Source organism: Glycine max, chromosome 11 (assembly GCF_000004515.6).
Source record: "Glycine max cultivar Williams 82 chromosome 11, Glycine_max_v4.0, whole genome shotgun sequence".
NCBI lineage: Eukaryota > Viridiplantae > Streptophyta > Magnoliopsida > Fabales > Fabaceae > Glycine > Glycine max.
In genome coordinates, this window is record NC_038247.2 from 18,385,522 (window position 1) to 18,403,131 (window position 17,610).

The 17,610-nt window shown below is 31.9% G+C and overlaps 1 protein-coding gene across 3 annotated transcripts; it reads left to right on the forward strand.

The window, feature by feature from the left end:
* Positions 1–2,231: 2,231 nt before the first annotated feature.
* On the forward strand, positions 2,232–12,500 carry LOC100793030 (CSC1-like protein At3g54510). 3 transcript variants are annotated; one of them, XM_026124424.2, is made up of 10 exons: positions 2,232–2,706; positions 3,001–3,141; positions 4,564–4,627; positions 4,823–5,035; positions 6,940–7,134; positions 8,218–8,516; positions 9,220–9,499; positions 10,108–10,386; positions 11,410–11,550; positions 12,152–12,500. In XM_026124424.2, the coding sequence occupies exons 1-10, from the start codon at positions 2,420–2,422 to the stop codon at positions 12,299–12,301; spliced, it is 2,049 nt and encodes a 682-aa protein (XP_025980209.2). In that variant the 5' UTR covers positions 2,232–2,419; the 3' UTR covers positions 12,302–12,500. The 3 variants fall into 3 exon arrangements, with proteins under 3 accessions (XP_025980209.2, XP_006591164.2, XP_014619550.1); XM_006591101.4 differs by having other exon boundaries at positions 2,311–2,706; positions 11,317–11,550; XM_014764064.2 differs by lacking the exon at positions 2,232–2,706 and having other exon boundaries at positions 3,006–3,141; positions 4,846–5,035; positions 11,317–11,550.
* Positions 12,501–17,610: the final 5,110 nt, after the last annotated feature.

Below are 17,610 nucleotides of genomic sequence, written 5' to 3' on the forward strand. Positions count from 1 at the left end.
TCTTCTTTTAATATTCATTGTTTATCTACAAAACCACTCCCTTACTTAATATTCATTGTTTATCTACAAACTATTTTACTAATTATTATATTATTTTTTTCAATATTACCTTTGTAAATGCCATACTGACCTTTGTAAATTGTCTCTGATGATATCCTTAATTTTCTTCTTTTACTGCCACCATGCAATAAGAAGATAAAGTTGGAAATTAAATTTGTATCCACTGCACTCCATTAGTCACCTTTGTGGCTGCCAAACAATGGTGAGTGGCTTTCTTCCATTACTTCATTAAAACTTCTCAAAATTAGAGCAGTATTCCTTTCAAAGCCTAATAGTTAGTTTTTTTAACAAATCGATCAACATTGAAACTTGTATTTGCTAAATTCATTGGTACTGCATAATTTGCTGATATAGGGTCTGCCAAGTTGTGTTTTAATGTCAAAATGTGGTTGGTGTTTAGTTACTTTGCTGCACAAGGTTAAGAGGCAAGTGTGAACCTAAAAGTCAAGTTTGGAAGATATATGCATTATCCTGCGTATTGCTCAAAAGTTGAACCCTTGTGCTAGCTGTCCAAATTAGTTTTTCTGTGTAAAATGGCCTTAGGAGCTGCATTAACATATTTATGTTATTAGATTAATACTCTGCACCGTAACGTTCTCCTAGACTTTCTGGGAAAGATGGACTAAGTGAGAGCTATTTGAGGGATCTTCTCCATGGATCTGAATATGTTCTTACATATGAAGATAAAGATGGAGACTAGATGCTTGTGGGTGATGTTCCTTGGGAGTAAGTTATTTCTCCTATTGTCATGATTATAATTATAATTTATAAATTTTAAGATAATGTTGTTTTTCAATTAAAATAGCTCTGGTTGAACTTGTTAAATTCTTTGTTGTTCACTGATTCACGACATGCTAGTATTTTGTATTTTAGGAATTTGTCTTAGGAATTATAATAACTTTATATAAAAAATTATAATAACTTGTATTTTGTATGAAATTGTCTTAAAATTTTTTATTTTCTTAATCTGTTGTAATTAATATTAAAATTTAATTTAAAATTAATATTTAAATAAATTTTACCAGTAATATTAATTACAACCTCTTATTTTTATTTAATCTATCATTTAAATATTTATTTATTAAATAAATTTTACCAGTAATATTAATTACAATCATGTTAATATATATTATTTTTAATTATTTATATATTTTCTGATGGAATATCAACCAGAAAAAATATTAATAATTAAAAATAATATTTAATTCAATGACGATACTTATAACAACATCGTCTTTAAAAGTAAACATTTTAAGATGTTGTTGAGGTAAGCACGTCTTAAATGGTGTCAGCAACGCCTTTGAAAGGAAGCATTTTAAGATGGTGCTTACCTCAGCAACATCTTTAAAAGTTGCTCACTTTCTAAGGTGTATCTGGACCCGTCGTTAAAATTTTTAACATTGAACGATGTCACATTCTACAACGATCAAAAACCATGGTTGTATCCTTTATTTGACCGTCTTAAAAGCACTTTATAGTAGTGTTACTTTATTCCCCTTTGAAAATGCTTATATAACTCAAGGCACACCCTACCTTTCAATCTCCTATTATCTTAAAGATACGAGCCTTATAATAGAAAAGGAGCCACAAAAAAAAGCCTTCAAAATCATATCTTGTCACATCATTTCATTTCAATGCTTCTAAACTGACTTTGCCTTAAAGCTTAAAATATCTCAATTATTTTATTCATTTCACTCTTACTTAGTGCTTTTCTAAGACTTCCAAAACTCATTTTAATCATAGAGTCTGCTCATCAAGATATTTATCCAAACTAATCACTTTTTTTTATAGTAAAATCTTATCTTATCTATGTCTAATACTCTGGACTTTTTTAAATTTATTTGAACCTACCTATATGCAACTACATTTGGGATGATTCTGTACTTTTATTAAAAAAATGTTATTAAAAACAAATAGAAACTTTTATTAAAAAAATATGTACAGTCTTATTATTTTTATTTTTTTATTTTTATCTTATAAATATATTATACAATTCATTTTATCTATTAACCTAAAAATTTCATTTAACTAAAATATATATTTATGTTAAAATTAACAATAACTTATAAAACTTACATCACTTGCTGTCTAAGCTAATGTGAAATCCACCGTGCGTATGCACCATTTAAAAACTAGTTATATCCTATGGAGATCGATTAGCAAGGTGCCACTGAAATGGCATGCAAATACTGCCAGGGCGAGTTGCGTCCTCCTCACTTCACCTTCTGCCACGTAATTCCAAAGCTGCCACACAATGCTGTTCTTTCTCTCTCTAACTATTTCTGATTTTCATTGCAAATCTGTATATATTTCTCTGCTGCGTGTGGGTGCAAACACTGCTTTTAAAGTAGTTTAGAAGATGAACCCTCACAGCCTCTTGGCTTCTGCAGCGATAAACATAGGCTTGGCCTTGGTGACTCTGCCTCTGTTCTCCGTGCTCAAGAAGCAGCCTTCCAACGCTCCCATCTACTACGCTCGTCCTCTCTCTCGCCGCCACCACCTCCCCTTCGACGACTCTTCTTCTTCTCTCAACCGTTTCCTTCCTTCCCTCGCTTGGCTTTCTCGCGCGTTCCGTGTCACCGAAGATGAGATCGTCCAAGATCATGGCCTCGACGCTCTCGTCATCATCAGGCTCTTCAAATTTGGGTTAGTTCTAAGTTTCACTCTCACTCATTTGTGACTCACACCTCTTTGTTTTTTTTTTTCTTTTTGCTTTAATATATTTTTCGTTCCTGCAATTTAGCGATTTTATCATTTGTGTCCCTGTAATCTTCTTCCTTTTTATTCCATGCAAAGTGTGATAAAGCGCTCTAGATAACATTTTTTTACTATTTCATGCAAAGTGTGATAAGACATTTTTTTAAAAAAAATTTCCTTTATTTTGCGTAATTTTACTATTTTATTCTTACATTTTTGTTTATTATTTTTTTTGGCTTGCAGCATTAAGTTTTTCACAGTGTGTTCTCTTGTTGGGTTGGTGGTACTTCTCCCTACTAATTATGGTGCCCAGGAGGTTCAAAATGGGAGCTACTTTACAATGGATTCTTTTACAATATCTAATGTTAAAAGAGGTTCTAATAGGTGAGGTTATATGGATGGAAGGTCTATAAAGGGTTACTTGCATGATCATCTTCTGTATGCTATAGAATCGTATGTACTTTAATAGGTGAGGTTATATGTCCCAAGGATGTCTTTTTTTTATTATTATTATTTTTATAAGCTCCTAAGGATGCCTCTAACTTTAAGAAATGGTTTTGGTGAATTGGACATGGTAATTTTGAATCTCTAATTTCAATAACTTTATGAAACTTAAAACAAGGTTTTGACTCTTTTAGAGAAAAATGTTCAATTATGTTAAGTTCTAATCCCTTCGATTTATTATTCAACAACTCTGTTCCCCATGTGATTTTTTGCTCTGTTTGTTGACTTCTTTTTCCCTTCTAATTTCTACATTAGGAAATCTCGTATGAAAAACTGTTGAATAATTTTACTAATGCTTCTATGTTTGATAATGCAGATCATGTCATATTGAAAATCTTACTAGTTTTAGAAACACAAGATTAGCTTAAATTATAGGGATATTTATTTTTGCCCAAGCTCTGCGGATGTTAAATATAAAAACCACACCTCTAATGGAGTTATATTTCCAATTTTTGATGATTAACAAAGGAGTGGATAGTAGCATTCAAAGATGGCTAATAACTCAACATGTTAACCAAATAAACCATTATTTTTGTTAATTTATCCTATATAATCACAAGGATATCCTAATATGTAACTCTCCCTTATATGTTACTGATTCTTTGGTAAAATATAAATCATGGATTACAATGGGTCTGGAAAATGTTTCATTTTTCATGTTTTTACTGGATGTTAGCAATCTGAAGAGACAGGGGCAAAGAGAAGCCTTGAAGGAAATGCTCCACTTTCACTTTCCACTCCTTGGGCCATTTCTTTTTTTGGTGTCTAGCATATTTGGTTTCCTCCATTATGGCACTAATTGATTTCAAACTCTCCGGCATAATTTGTATTTTGTTTATTAGATAAGGACAAATAGACTATCCTATGTTTGTTGTTACGGATGATGTGAGATTGATTGCCTCATTGGACAATTGTTCAATAATCATTTGGTTTGTAGTTTTGTTATCATACCGGAGATGAACATTTTACTGCAATATAATACTTGCATTTAGAAAACCTTTCAATCAAAACATTTTTCTGGTTTTCAATGGTACTAGTATTGATGTTTGATTTATTTTGTTATATGCCAATACAAAGGTGAAAGGTTATGGTGCCTCTCAATTTTTTCCTCTTCAATAAATTGTCAATTTTTTTTAATAATCTTAAATCCTGGACAAGGTAACAGTTCATGATTTTGGCTGTTGTATTGCTCATTTTCTGATCTTGTTATAGTATTTATGATTTAGCCCAAATGTAATTCTGTTTCACATTTAAGTGACATACAAAGCATTAAAACTGATCTGTTTCATGGTTTTCTAACAGGCTTTGGGTGCATTTTGCATTCCTGTGTTTTATATCTTTGTACGGGATGTACCTACTATATAAGGTGAAATTCTCAGTTGGTTAACCATTGTGATTGTTGTCAAAACAACACTTCTCAGAAGCATGATTTACATTTTTCTAACAATAATGCTCAGAAAGACATGCTTGTAATTTTAGAGTATTAGAATAGCCATGATGATGATCAGCAAAGTTATTTTTTATTCTAGTTAATATTATTATTTCCATTATAAATAATCAGGAATACAATGAAATTTTGATTAGAAGGATTTGGCAAATTCAAAAGTTAAAGCATAGACCCGATCAATTTACCATCGTAGTTCGTGAAATTCCATTATGCATTGAACACAAGGCTCGCGACTGTTGTGTTGATCATTTCTTCAGTAAACACTATCCAAACACTTACTATTCCTATCAAATGGTTTACAACACAGAAGATCTTGAGGAATCGGTGGTAAGACATGCCATTATATGCTATACAATTTATAAGGCTTCAATATATTTTTATCTCTAATAAATATTCAATTTTTGCATTTGTATCCTAATAAATTTTTGTTTGCGTTGAATCCCTAATAAAATAACAATTTTTTTTATTTTTTATATTTTGTTTTAGTCCTTAGTAAATCAGTGAATTTTTTGTTTATTTCCTAATAAATTAGCAAATTTTGTTTTAGTTCATACTAATTACAAATGAAATTTTTTTATCAGGGAGTAAACAAAACATTCGTTAATTTATCAAGGACTAAAAAAAGTTTCATGGACCAAAAATAAAAATGTTGTAATATTAGGGATGCAACACAAAACACAAATTTATTAGGGACCAAACCTAAAAATTGAATATTTATTAAGGATTAAAAACATATTTAAACCCAATTTACAATTATGATTTCTTACCTATGATGTTTTTGAGTTGCTTGATAGTAATTTATCCTTAATTTGCTACATGCTAATCATGAATAGGCGTGTTCAAATCTAAATCGATCCAAAATAAAAATAAAAAACCACTAAAAAAACCGAAAACCAAACCAAATTGATCTTTTTGGATTTGTTTGGATGATTTTTTTCTCAAACCAATCAGTTTGGTTCGAATTGCAATTTGTGTTTTTGAAATTGAACTAAACCAAACAAAACCGCAACACTTAAAAAACAATGTGTTTTTTATGAAATGTTTGGTTTAAAATATAAAAATTTGACATAGTTTTATTGTAGAAGGTTTAACATATTAATAAGTTTTATAAATTGTTATTAACAATTTTTTAATATAATTTAATTTAAAAGATGAAAAGAAAGTATATAAAATTTAATGAAATAATGTTTTAGTAAAAATTGCAAAAATCAAACCGTAAAATATTGGTTTGGATTGATTCAGATTATATTTTTAATGAAAATTGAACCAAATTGAATCGCATATTGTTTATAAGTTTGGTTTAGATGACTTTTTAATGAATAACCGAATCAAACCGAGTATGAACACCCCTAATCCTAATCTTGAGCATTTGAGCATTGGATAAACAGATTGTGTTTAAAAAAAGCATTTGGAATGCTCCATTTCCTAATATAGTGTTTTATAAATATACTTAGTTTTAGGAAACCATAATGCTTTTCCTTTGTTTTCTTTTCCAATCAGGGTTAGTAGAAAACTAAACACTCTACCCTAGAATTTACTAGGGGATAACATATGTTCAATGCCTGAGAGATGCAGAATGCGTCTAGTGGCCCTAACTATGTGGAGCATAGACAGTTTTTCGTAGGAAGCTTTAGTGAAATTTACAGTTCTGTAACCTCTTCCGTGACAACTATAAATAGCTTTCTCAAAAAACTTTCCATGAATTATGTAGTTCAAATTTGGAATCATACAGAATTGGAATAGCATAACGTCTTCCAAAAAAATATCCATATCTTGAATTTTGCAAATCAGCTAGTACTTTAATTTGGATCTAGCATATAAATGTTTCAAGATGAAAGTTGTTGAACCTAATTTTTAAGTTATAGGATATTCTTATCCTGTGTTTAGAGTCTAGACATAGTAATGGTGATAAAGCACTTTATTTTTCAAGACCCTGAGATTTAAAGCAGTGGATTTTTCACTGGCTACCTTCATTTTGAACATATATCTACATGAGATGAAGTGTATTAATTGTTCTCAAAATAAATACACTCTGTTTACATTTAATGATTTAACGGAGTATTTTGCTGTAGTAATGGATAAAAACTATCCTCTTATTCAGTCATGGCAGGAACACTGATATGAACACAGATATTTATTTATTTATTTTTGTTTAAAGTATCAAAGAAGACAAATTTAGTTTGAATTTTTTAATGTGTAATGGATCCTCTCACAGATATTGTTACATGTAGAGCCAAGCAAAGTCTCTAGCAAGAAAAATAGAGGACTTGACTGAGAGTTCTATGGCCAAGAGACGAAAGAACAAGTTGTCACTCTTGGGTTTATTACATCAAGAGACTTCAAAAGCTGCTTTTCTTGAGGAAAAGCTTCAAGCACTTTGTCACAGGATTCATCAGTTACAATGCAAAGACACACTCCAGAAAAAGGTAGCAGTTTAATGTGTTATCATCATTTGAGCACTTATTGAGCTTATGTGTTTTCATCTCCTATTCTGAAAGTATTATAAAAGTGTTTTTTTTCATGGCAAAAATTAGGCAAGTCACTTCCTATAATTTTCTTTTTAGCTTTTAAATATTTGGGCAAGCTTACGCAAAATAGAGAAAGGAAAACAATAGATTTGGATCAAGTTAAATACATTAAGGATTAAGATGGGAAAGCTTTGGTTACAGATCGAGATATCAAAGTGAGATGGGATAATTACTTTTACTGGATTTTCAATGGTGGACAAGGTTCAACTTGTAATATGGAAAGACTCTAATCCATGATACAAACAAAATTTTGATTACTGCGATAGAATTTGTGTTGGAGAGGTAAAAGAAGCCTTAAGAAGATGTATGATGATAAAGTTGTTAGCCCAGATGGTATTTTGAAGTTTGAAAGTGTGTAGAAGAGCAAAAACAAAATATATTATTTTGTAAAGAACTATGTTGGATCTTTTAGGAAAGAATTCCAGAAATAGGAAAGTAAGGATATAGAAGCCAAACTTATCAACTAAAAGTAGTGTCTTCTATTTTAAATTTTTGTGCACACAAATTATCAACTAATAAAATAATATTTAGATAGGAATACTTTATAGTGGTCATTACAATAAATACTGATAATAAGAGGATATTCAGTTTCCTCTAAATGATATATGTTTCCTATAAATCAAATCCTAATAAATCTATCATTAAATATTTTTTATTCTCAACAGATAATATTGAGTAAAAACCATGCAAATCTAAAGGAAAATAAACAATGTTCAAGAAGATTTAGTCGGTCAAGATTCATGGTGGTTTGGGGGGTTCGCATTTCTCTGCTTTGAACTTGGTGTACTATTTTAGCATTTGGATGTTTCAAAGGAAAATCCTCTCATATTCATATCATTATGACAACATGGGTATCTTGTGCAGATGTGTTTGCCTATTTATTTCTTTGAAAATGGAAGTAAAAATGATATATGAAGGTTTTATTCATTTTCTAATTGCAAAAGCTGAAAACAAAGTATCTTGAATTGTCTCATTCATTAGGAGTTGCCAGTTGCTTTTGTAACATTCAAGTCACGGTCAGGTGCTGCAGCAGCGGCTCATTTGCAACATCATTCACATCCACTTCTTTGGATCACTGAACTTGCCCCAGAACCAAGGGATGTTTCATGGAGGAATATGAGAGTATCCTACAGAGTGGTGCCGCTATATAAACTAGGTGTTCTCATTGCAGCATCACTGCTTACAGTTTTCTTTGCCATACCAGTTACTGCTGTTCAAGGAATAGCCAAATATGAGAAACTGAAGCAATGGTTTCCTCCAGCCAGGGCCGTACAGTTGATGTGAGAATCAAAACTATTGTTAGCCCTTTTGATAATTTAGAACATAAAACATTTGCTCGGACTTTAATTCCTTTTTGGTTAAATGTCAAACTATTGCATACATTTTATAATTTTATAGTTCAATAAATTCCTGGGAATTTTAATGCATGTATGACTGAAGAGGAATTCCCTATGAATTGGAAAAACATATAGTGAATATTGCTTAAATATACAATGTATTTTCTTTCACTAATTGCTACATGGTAGGAATCTTCAATTGGCTTCTGTTTGCATTATTGGCTCTAACATATGAATAAGATAATTAAGATATATAAATAAGGGGAACCTGTCCTTCCCAAGCCCTCTATTCCTCATTCATCTATATTAATATTCAATGAACACATTTTCTTGATTCTATTAAATTTCTTTGTTACCTCCTATTTCTAAATTGGATTTCTTTCTTCTACAATTTTTCTCATGATTATTTGTCTGGCCAATTGTAGAAAGATTAACAAAAGGAAGCATACGTCAATGTAAAATACTATATACAAAAATCTAAGTGATTCATTTCACAAATAGTTTTGTATCCAAGCCAAACATACATCTCTTTATTTTGGTTTCATGTCTTATATATACTGTGTAATTTATTGACTAGTTCCTAATGTAGAAAATAGAGTATTTGTTTCATTATCTTTTTCTTACATACAACATGTTCATTCATCAGACCGGGATTAAGCTCTATAGTGACAGGTTATCTTCCAAGTGCTGTACTCAAAGGATTTATATACATTGTACCGCTCACGATGTTTGCTATGGCTAAAATAGCTGGATGTATTGCAAGAAGTAAGGAAGAGATCAAAGCCTGCAACATGGTTTTCTACTTTCTGGTGGGAAATGTGTTCTTCTGGAGTGTGTTATCAGGATCCCTTCTTGATTTAATTGGACAGTTCATTAGTCATCCCAAAAATGTTCCAAGTCAGCTTGCTGGAGCCGTCTCCGCCCAAGTAGGTTGCTGTTTTCATATTTCTTACCCCTAGCTTATTCTCTCGAATTTGAGTCTGAACATTATTTCTTACCTTCACAATAGTTTCATGAACTTTGATCAATAATATTGAAATTGAGGCTTTAAGGTTGTATATGAGACTGACCAAGGCACATTTTTAAGAAGGCTTAAATATATTTTTGATGCTTAATGAATATTCAGATTTTGCCTTTGTTTTCTAATAAATTTTTGTTTAATGTTAAGTTTCTAATAAAACATTAATTTTGTTTTTGATCCTTGATATTTTTTTTAATTCCTAATAAATTAATAAATTTTTTGTTTGTTCCTTGATAATTTCTTTTTTATTTCGTATTAGTTGGAACTAAAACGAAATTCGTTAATTTATCAGGGAGCAAATATAAATTTCGTTAATTTATCGGAAACTAAAACAAAATATCAAGAACAAAAAGTAAAATTAATTATTGTTTTATTAGGAACTCAATGCAAAACAAAAATTTATTAGGAAATAAACGCAAAAATCAAATATTTATTTAATCTTCTAAATTCATCTAACTTTCTTACATTTGGATAGTCTTCTAATGAGTCTTACTTCTTCTGTACTTGTTCCAGGCAGATTTCTTTGTGACATACATCTTAACAGATGGTCTGTCAGGGTTTTCTTTGGAACTTCTCCAGCCCGGCATGCTAATTTGGGATATTTTAAAGTCTTGTGTTCATGGATGTCAAAGAGAGACAAGTCCTTACCTTTATTCATTGCCTTACTTTAGAATAATCCCTTTAGTCTCTCTCTCAGTTCTAATTGGCATAGTGTATGCAGTAGTGGCGCCACTGTTGCTCCCATTTCTCATCCTTTACTTCTGTTTAGGTTATGTCGTCTATGTCAACCAGGTAAGTTCATCCATATCTTCAAACAATCATTTCTTGTGTTTTCTAATTCAAAAATCACAGGCACACATAATTACATGCTCTGTTGCAGATTCTTTATTATGTGATTCTGTGTTAGTCTAAAATTGTTCACATTGAAAATAAAGCATTTAGAATGAGAGTTAGATGGCATTATGCAAGTTGGCAATATATAGATGCTATAAATGCAACGGTTGATAAACTTGATACTTGTACAAGATTCTTTGTCTGTTTAGAAGAAATATGATTATTGTTGGAAAAACCACCTAAATTGTGGTCACCCTTAGATAAAGGAGGTGTATTGAAAGTCCCACAAGTAGTCATGGACAAAAGAGGATATGTTGAAATCTCGTATTGATTAAAGATAGTGTCGAAATAAATTATATAAGTGGGGAACAATCCTTATCTTAGAAGCCAGCTTTGTAGGGTTAAGTTAAACTCAAAACTCACTTTCTAACATGATATCAGAGTTTATCCTAAATAGGTCTCTGTTTCTGTCATACTCTAGGCAAGTAGCCTTGAGAGCTTGAGGGGATATTGGAAAAACCACCTAAATTGTGGTCATCCCTAGGTAGAGGGAGTATGTTAAAAGTTTCACACGATGGATAGTTGTGGGCAAAAGGGAACAAGTTAAAGTCCCACATCGATTAAAGATACTGTCGAGATAGATTATATAAGTGGAGAGCAATCCTTATCTTAGAAGTTGGTTTTGTAGGGTTGAGTTAAGCTCATAATTCACTTTTTGACAATTATTATATGTTAGATTTGGCTGTCAATTCTGCCTTTGGATGCTATGAAGTCAGAAAAGGAACCCTTTACACCGGACAATCTTCAATTCACACACACACATAGTAGCATTACCCATTTTGTTTTCTATGAATGCTATCTTAAGCAGTATAAAATTTAACTTTGCAGATTCGAGATGTGTATGAAACTACTTACGAAACATGTGGACAATATTGGCCATACATTCATCACTACATTCTCCTTGCAATCATTCTCATGCAGATTACGATGGTTGGGTTATTTGGACTGAAGTTGAAACCTGCTGCTTCTATATCAACCATTCCATTAATTTTGTTCACATGGATGTTTAATGAGTACTGCAAGATGCGTTTTCTCCCTTCCTTTCACCATTATACTCTCCAGGTAAATTTACTACTTTACTACTGACAATTATTAATGAGGACAAGGCTATATACTATAGCTTAAGATAAGGAAAATGCTAACTAGTATTTTAAGACATTGATTAAGAAATCTAAATTAAGTAAAAAAACAATTGCTAAAAACTGTATTTAATGCATCCCCACCAAGGTTGCTAATGCATTTCTGTCGTGATTTCTAGTAAACACTTTCTATTATTCATTTCTTAACCAGTTTTGTCAAGGACATCAATTAGCAAGAAGCTTAAGATAATAAAAACTCTAAATGAGTTTAAAATTTATCATTGCATATAAGATTATGGTTTACACAAACCCAAAGGATTGATACAATGGTTTAAGGTCCCATTGCATTTACATAAGTGAGAACGATCCACCATATGTCCACCATGTGTAAAATTTTCTTAGGCCTATGACAGTCAAGCATCGCGAACAGAATTAATCTCTAACTTAATGGGTTACGGAACAAATGTGGTTACTGATCAAGACAAAAAAAAAAAGATTATGGTTTACACATCAGTTGCTATTTATATATTTATAGTTTTTTTCTATATATATCTTACTGAAGCTATATTTATTGTTACGGATAGGATGCTGCTGAAAATGATGAACTTGATGAAAAGTGTGGTCTATTGGAGTTACATTATGAGAATGCAATTAATGCCTATTGTCCACCAGGTTTACGACCGGTGAATTTCATGGCATCAGAATCCAGCTCCACACCATTAGTTTCTTCGTGATCTTTCATTTGACATTTATGCTTTATTTATTCTCACTAGAAGAAAAAAACCACAATGAAGGTGTATAAAAGGAAATGCTAAAGGACACGGTCAATTCAAGGAATCTCAGGAAAATGTACTGGAATCCAAGCATTACGTTTGCCTTTTCCTTTCTAAATTTTAGCTTAATTTAGAAAAAAATAGTTTTCTTTTTGTGAAAGTCCGAAATTTTCCAAAACAGGAGTAGCTTATAGAATCGGTTTAGCTAATCATAATCTATGGAAAGTAGTAAAAAAATGGTTGAAAAGTAATATTTAATATGATGAAAAAAAGCACTCTGTTTCAAATGTTGTGATTGTTGATATTAAAAAATTATTGAGTTTCCAACTAATGCTCTTATGGTAATGGTTAGAAAACTGTTACGGAATTAAGCTGGCCAAGGATTAAGATTATTAGGTGAGCAAACATAGCTGCAAACGTTGTGTTCACAAAACTACACTATATCTATCTAGTGGAACTAGACAGAATACGCTTTTTAAAAAGAATACCTTTTTATAGAAGCAAAGTAGCAATAAGTATAAAAGTGATGAGTTGATACGAGAATAGATAAGATGGTAATTTTAGCTTACCTTACGCTTAGATTAATTTTGAGGAAGAAATTCCTATAAAAGTTGAGATGAATTGTAACAACCCAAAATTTCAAATGTTAGAAATTTAATAATAATAATAATAAGGGTTAATTAAGTGTTTAGTCCTTAAACTATGGAGGTTTTGAATTTTTTATTCCTAAATTATTTTTTTAAAGATATTTGGTCCTTAAATAATTTTTCATTATTATGAATAGTCCCTATCGTTAATAATCTTTGTTAAGTGTTAAATTGTCTACTTAAGTGGTCATAGATTGTAAATAAGGAGGATGAATTGCTGCTTTGCATCGTAGTTCTTCTCATGGGTGATTGTTGTACGTTTATGGGTGCTTAGAGCGTTAGGGTTCGACAATGACTCTTCTCTTTCTCTTTTACATTTTAATATCATAATATTCTAATTATTTATTTAAATATAATAAAATTTACGTGACATGTATGTGACATACACATGACATTTGATTTGTTCTTTTTATGACACTTCATCACTTAATAAAGGACATTAATGTCAGAGACTATTTTTAATAATGATAAATTCATTAAAGATCAATTTTTAAAAAAATAATAATTTAGGGACCAAAAATTCAAAACTCCATAGTTGAGGACTAAAAACTTAATTAAACCTAATATTAATAATAATAATATGAGAAAAAAATAAATTAATTCAATAAAGGTGTAGGGAGTTAGAATATACAGGAGTAGTAGTAAAGTTATGAAAAGGATTGATTTTTTCTTTAAAGTAAGTAAAGTCAACTATAGTATATGGAAAGAAGTTGATTAAGTAAACTCATTAATGATATTGTAGTAAATATGTGTAATTTTTGTCTAGAATGAAAAATTAAGAGTTTTAATCACACAAAAAGTTTGCTTGTGAGTTTGTTATGACTTAAAACAGCAAATTAAATGTTGTAAGGTAATTACTGCTTTAGAAATTTTAATTAAGGTAATTAAACATTTTTTAAACAAACAAGATTTGCAAAGCATCTTAGAGGAGCCCTTCATACCAATTAGGTTGCCAACAAAGGTCCTACTAGTAGATAATTAACGTTTGTATATTAACATCGGTTTTTTGTGTATAACCGATGTCAGCATTTGTATTTTAACATCGGTTATCTGTAGATAACCGATGTCAACTAGTGTACATTTACATCGGTTAATTATAAATAACCGATGTGAATATTTGAATATTAACATCGATTATTTATAATTAACCGATGTTATACACAAAGAACTACACCAAATAAGTGTATGCATCATCAACGTTGACATCTGTTTTGTAGCAAAATCGATGTTAAGGGCATATATTAGCATCGATTTTTCTATAAAACCGATGTTAAACTAACATATTAACATCGGTTTTATTGGAAAACCGATGTCAACGTTCATCATGCGTACACTTTTTTTGCTGTTGTTCATTGTGTTTAACATCGGGTATTTAGAGAACCGATGTTGTCATATGTATGTTAACATCGGTTCTCCAAAACCGATGTTAACATTCATACATTCAATATCGTCACTTTCAACATCGGTTTTAGAACCAATGTAGAATGTTCTAAATAATCGATGTTGAAAGTGTATTTTCTAATAGTGACTAGTCCTCTGCTAGCAAATCCCAAAATTATTAAGTCAAAAAAGAGAAAGAACAAAAACATGGGGGGTACATAAAGCGAAAACCCTTGCAAGAGTTTGTCCCTGACATAGGGCTCTCTAATGAAACTGGGTATAGAATCCCACCAACTAAAACCTACTGATTGCAAAGTGTGATTTGCAAGACCATCAACACAACCATTACCTTCCCGGGAAATGTGTGAGACTTCAAAATGCATTGCCTTGGTGAGGTGAACATAGTTAATCCATCTTGTCCTTAATTTCTAGGGAACCATCTTCGAGTCTTTGAAAGCTTGAACTACTAAAGAAAAGTTACATTCAAGCCAAATATTCATCCATTCTTTGGTAGCAGCAATCTCAATTGCCAACATGGCTGCCTGAAGCTCACCATGGAAGGCAATGGATACAGGAATTGATTGAGCAAAACAACCTAGCATATCTCCCATATGATTTTGAAAAATTCCTCCGCATGTCGTAAGTTCGGGACAACACGTAGCTGCTCCATCAGAATTGATCTTAAAACAACATTCATAGGAGGGTGCCAAGACACTTGAAGAATTTTGGGAGCTTTCTTACTGTGACCTACAATGTGTAGTTTCCTGAAACGGGGGAACTCCATGATATTATTGAACATAATACCATTAGAGTGATTGCCCGTAATGGAAGTTGCTTCCATCACATGATGTAAGATATGAAACTTAGAAGCCAAGTTTGCTTGTGTGTTAGAAGCCAAGTTTGTTTAATGTGAAATAGATAGAGGGGGCCTTAGATCAATATGCTTGTGGATGAGAGAATTAATGTAAGACCATATCTCAAGAGCAAATGGACATTCCAAAAATAAGTGTGATGAGGTCTCCACCTTTGCGACACAATGAGAACAAATAGAAGCAAACAAAAATCCGCAACAATGCAGAATATCATTTGTGGGTACCCTGTTGCAGATCTGTCTCCAGAAGACAAATTAAAGGATAGGGAAGGAGGAGTTCCTTGACGCCATAAATATTTGCTCCAAGTCATTGTTTGATGAATAGGCTTATAGAATTCAATAGCATCTCTTAAAACCAGGGAACCTGGAGAAGATGGGTTCCAAACATGAAAATACTCCATATCCTCTATTGGTCGAATCACATATTTGATAGTTCGTTGCAGTCAGTTGAGGGAATTGTTCTTCAATGAAATGAGAAATGTTCCATTTTTTTTTTATCTTCTGATGCAATCCTCCCTAGGAAGGGACCAATCACTAGAACCATGAGCAAGAGGCTCCAAGAAGATTGGGCTAGAGCTGCTGAAGAAGGCCCTAGGGTTCTCATGAACCTTAGGGTAGATTTCTGAGCCCATGGGCCAAGGTTGGGTCCAATTATCTTTGTACATATTAGACTAGGATGTCATTATATTTGGTCCTTGTATATAGGGCTCCATATTGTAGGTAGGGTACCCTAGAAATATAGGATTTTTCAGCCCTTGTATTTTTGGGCACCTAGACTAGTTTTTGTATTAGGGGTAGTTTTGTAATTTCACATGCACTAAGTGGATATTTGATGTGTGTGGTTGGAAATAAATTTAATTGAATTGGTAGAAGCCCAATCCAATTAAATTTTAGAGGGGGAGGTGAGCATTTGCTTACTACACCCCATTGCCACATCATATAGTCACACTTTGTGCATGTCCTTCATGCTTTTCATGCCTCATGACACCTAAGCACACTTAGTGGAGAATCTTGTAATTGATCTTGGATTAGTGGGCTGAACCATAACTAAAATTCACTAATCATAATTAGTGAAATTTTGGCTCCAAAGTTTGGCTCCACAAATTCAATTTCAAATTCAAGTGAAATTTGAATTTCCCTCCAATTTTGTGTGACACTTAGGCTATAAATAGAGGTCATGTGTGTGTATTTTTTTCAACTTTGATCATTTGAATATTAACTTCAGATTTCAGAGCTCCTTTTGAGCACAAAATTTCGTGCTCTTCTCTCTCTCTCCCTTCATTCATCTCCTTCTTCCTCCAAGCTCTTATCCATGGCCTCCTATGGTGGTGAGCTTCTTCTAGACTCATCTTCTCCTTGAAGTGGCGTCTCCTCTCTCTCTTCCTTCTCCATTCCGCTGCCATTTATCTTCCAAGAAGCAAAGGAATCCATTGATGAAGAAGATCCTAGGCCTACAAGCTCCAATGGAGCTTGCATCATGTGGTATCAAGAGCATCTTCATCTAGGTGATGTTCTTTTGCTTCCTCTATCTTTTTGTTCGGTGAATTCTCTTTAATTCCTTGTTCTTCATCTTATTCTCCATGTATATCCTCCATTGTCTTGTGGTTTGGTGCTGTTTAGAGTAGATTCAAAAAAAAATAAACCGATTAAATCTTAGATCTACACTTGTTCTTGCATTTCTATGGTTCAAATTTTGTAGATCTACTCTTGAATCTTGTTTTTGTGTTGATTTTAGGTTCTATCAATTTTCATTCATAATATTCTTGTGCTGAACCTTTAGATCTAAATTTTGTTCCAAAATATTGATTAGAAAAAAAAAACACAAAAATCTAAGTGTAAATCACTTAATCCATGTTGTCTTAGAGTCATGTTTAGTCATAGTAATTGTCACATTATGCTCTAAGTTTGTGTTGAATTTTTATTTTGCTTTTTGAATTCTAGATACATTTGTTCATGTATTCTTGTCATTCTTAGCCTATCTTTTCAATTTTGAGTCTAATTCATGCATGTTATTTAGTTCATAACATGTTCTAAATCAATTCCTAGAAGTAGTCTTGTTGTTGAACTCTTTTTTTTGTTTTCTAAGATTCCTACATGATGCCTATGATGAAGTTGAGATGTGGTGCTGAGTTGTGGCTGGATTTGTGAATCAAATAAGTCTTAAGCTCTCTTGAATTGTGTTATTCAAGATAATTGAGCATAAGCAAACACAAATTGTAACTATCCAAGCCTTAAGCAACATAAACACTACTCTTGATTTCTAGGTTGAAATCGCTGGTGCAGGCAGCTTGAACATACAAAAGTGTATAAATTACTGGGAATTGGTCACTACGATTTTTGAGCTGAAACTTTTACCGAATTTTCTAGACATC

Bases quoted from the DNA above. Each gene is read 5' to 3' on its own strand.
- LOC100793030 (XM_006591101.4), top strand. From the start codon at position 2,420: ATGAACCCTCACAGCCTCTTGGCTTCTGCAGCGATAAACATAGGCTTG. The intron at 4,628-4,822 runs GTGAAATTCTCA...ATAAATAATCAG, and splicing joins GGATGTACCTACTATATAAG to GAATACAATGAAATTTTGAT. The intron at 7,135-8,217 runs GTAGCAGTTTAA...CTCATTCATTAG, and splicing joins AAGACACACTCCAGAAAAAG to GAGTTGCCAGTTGCTTTTGT.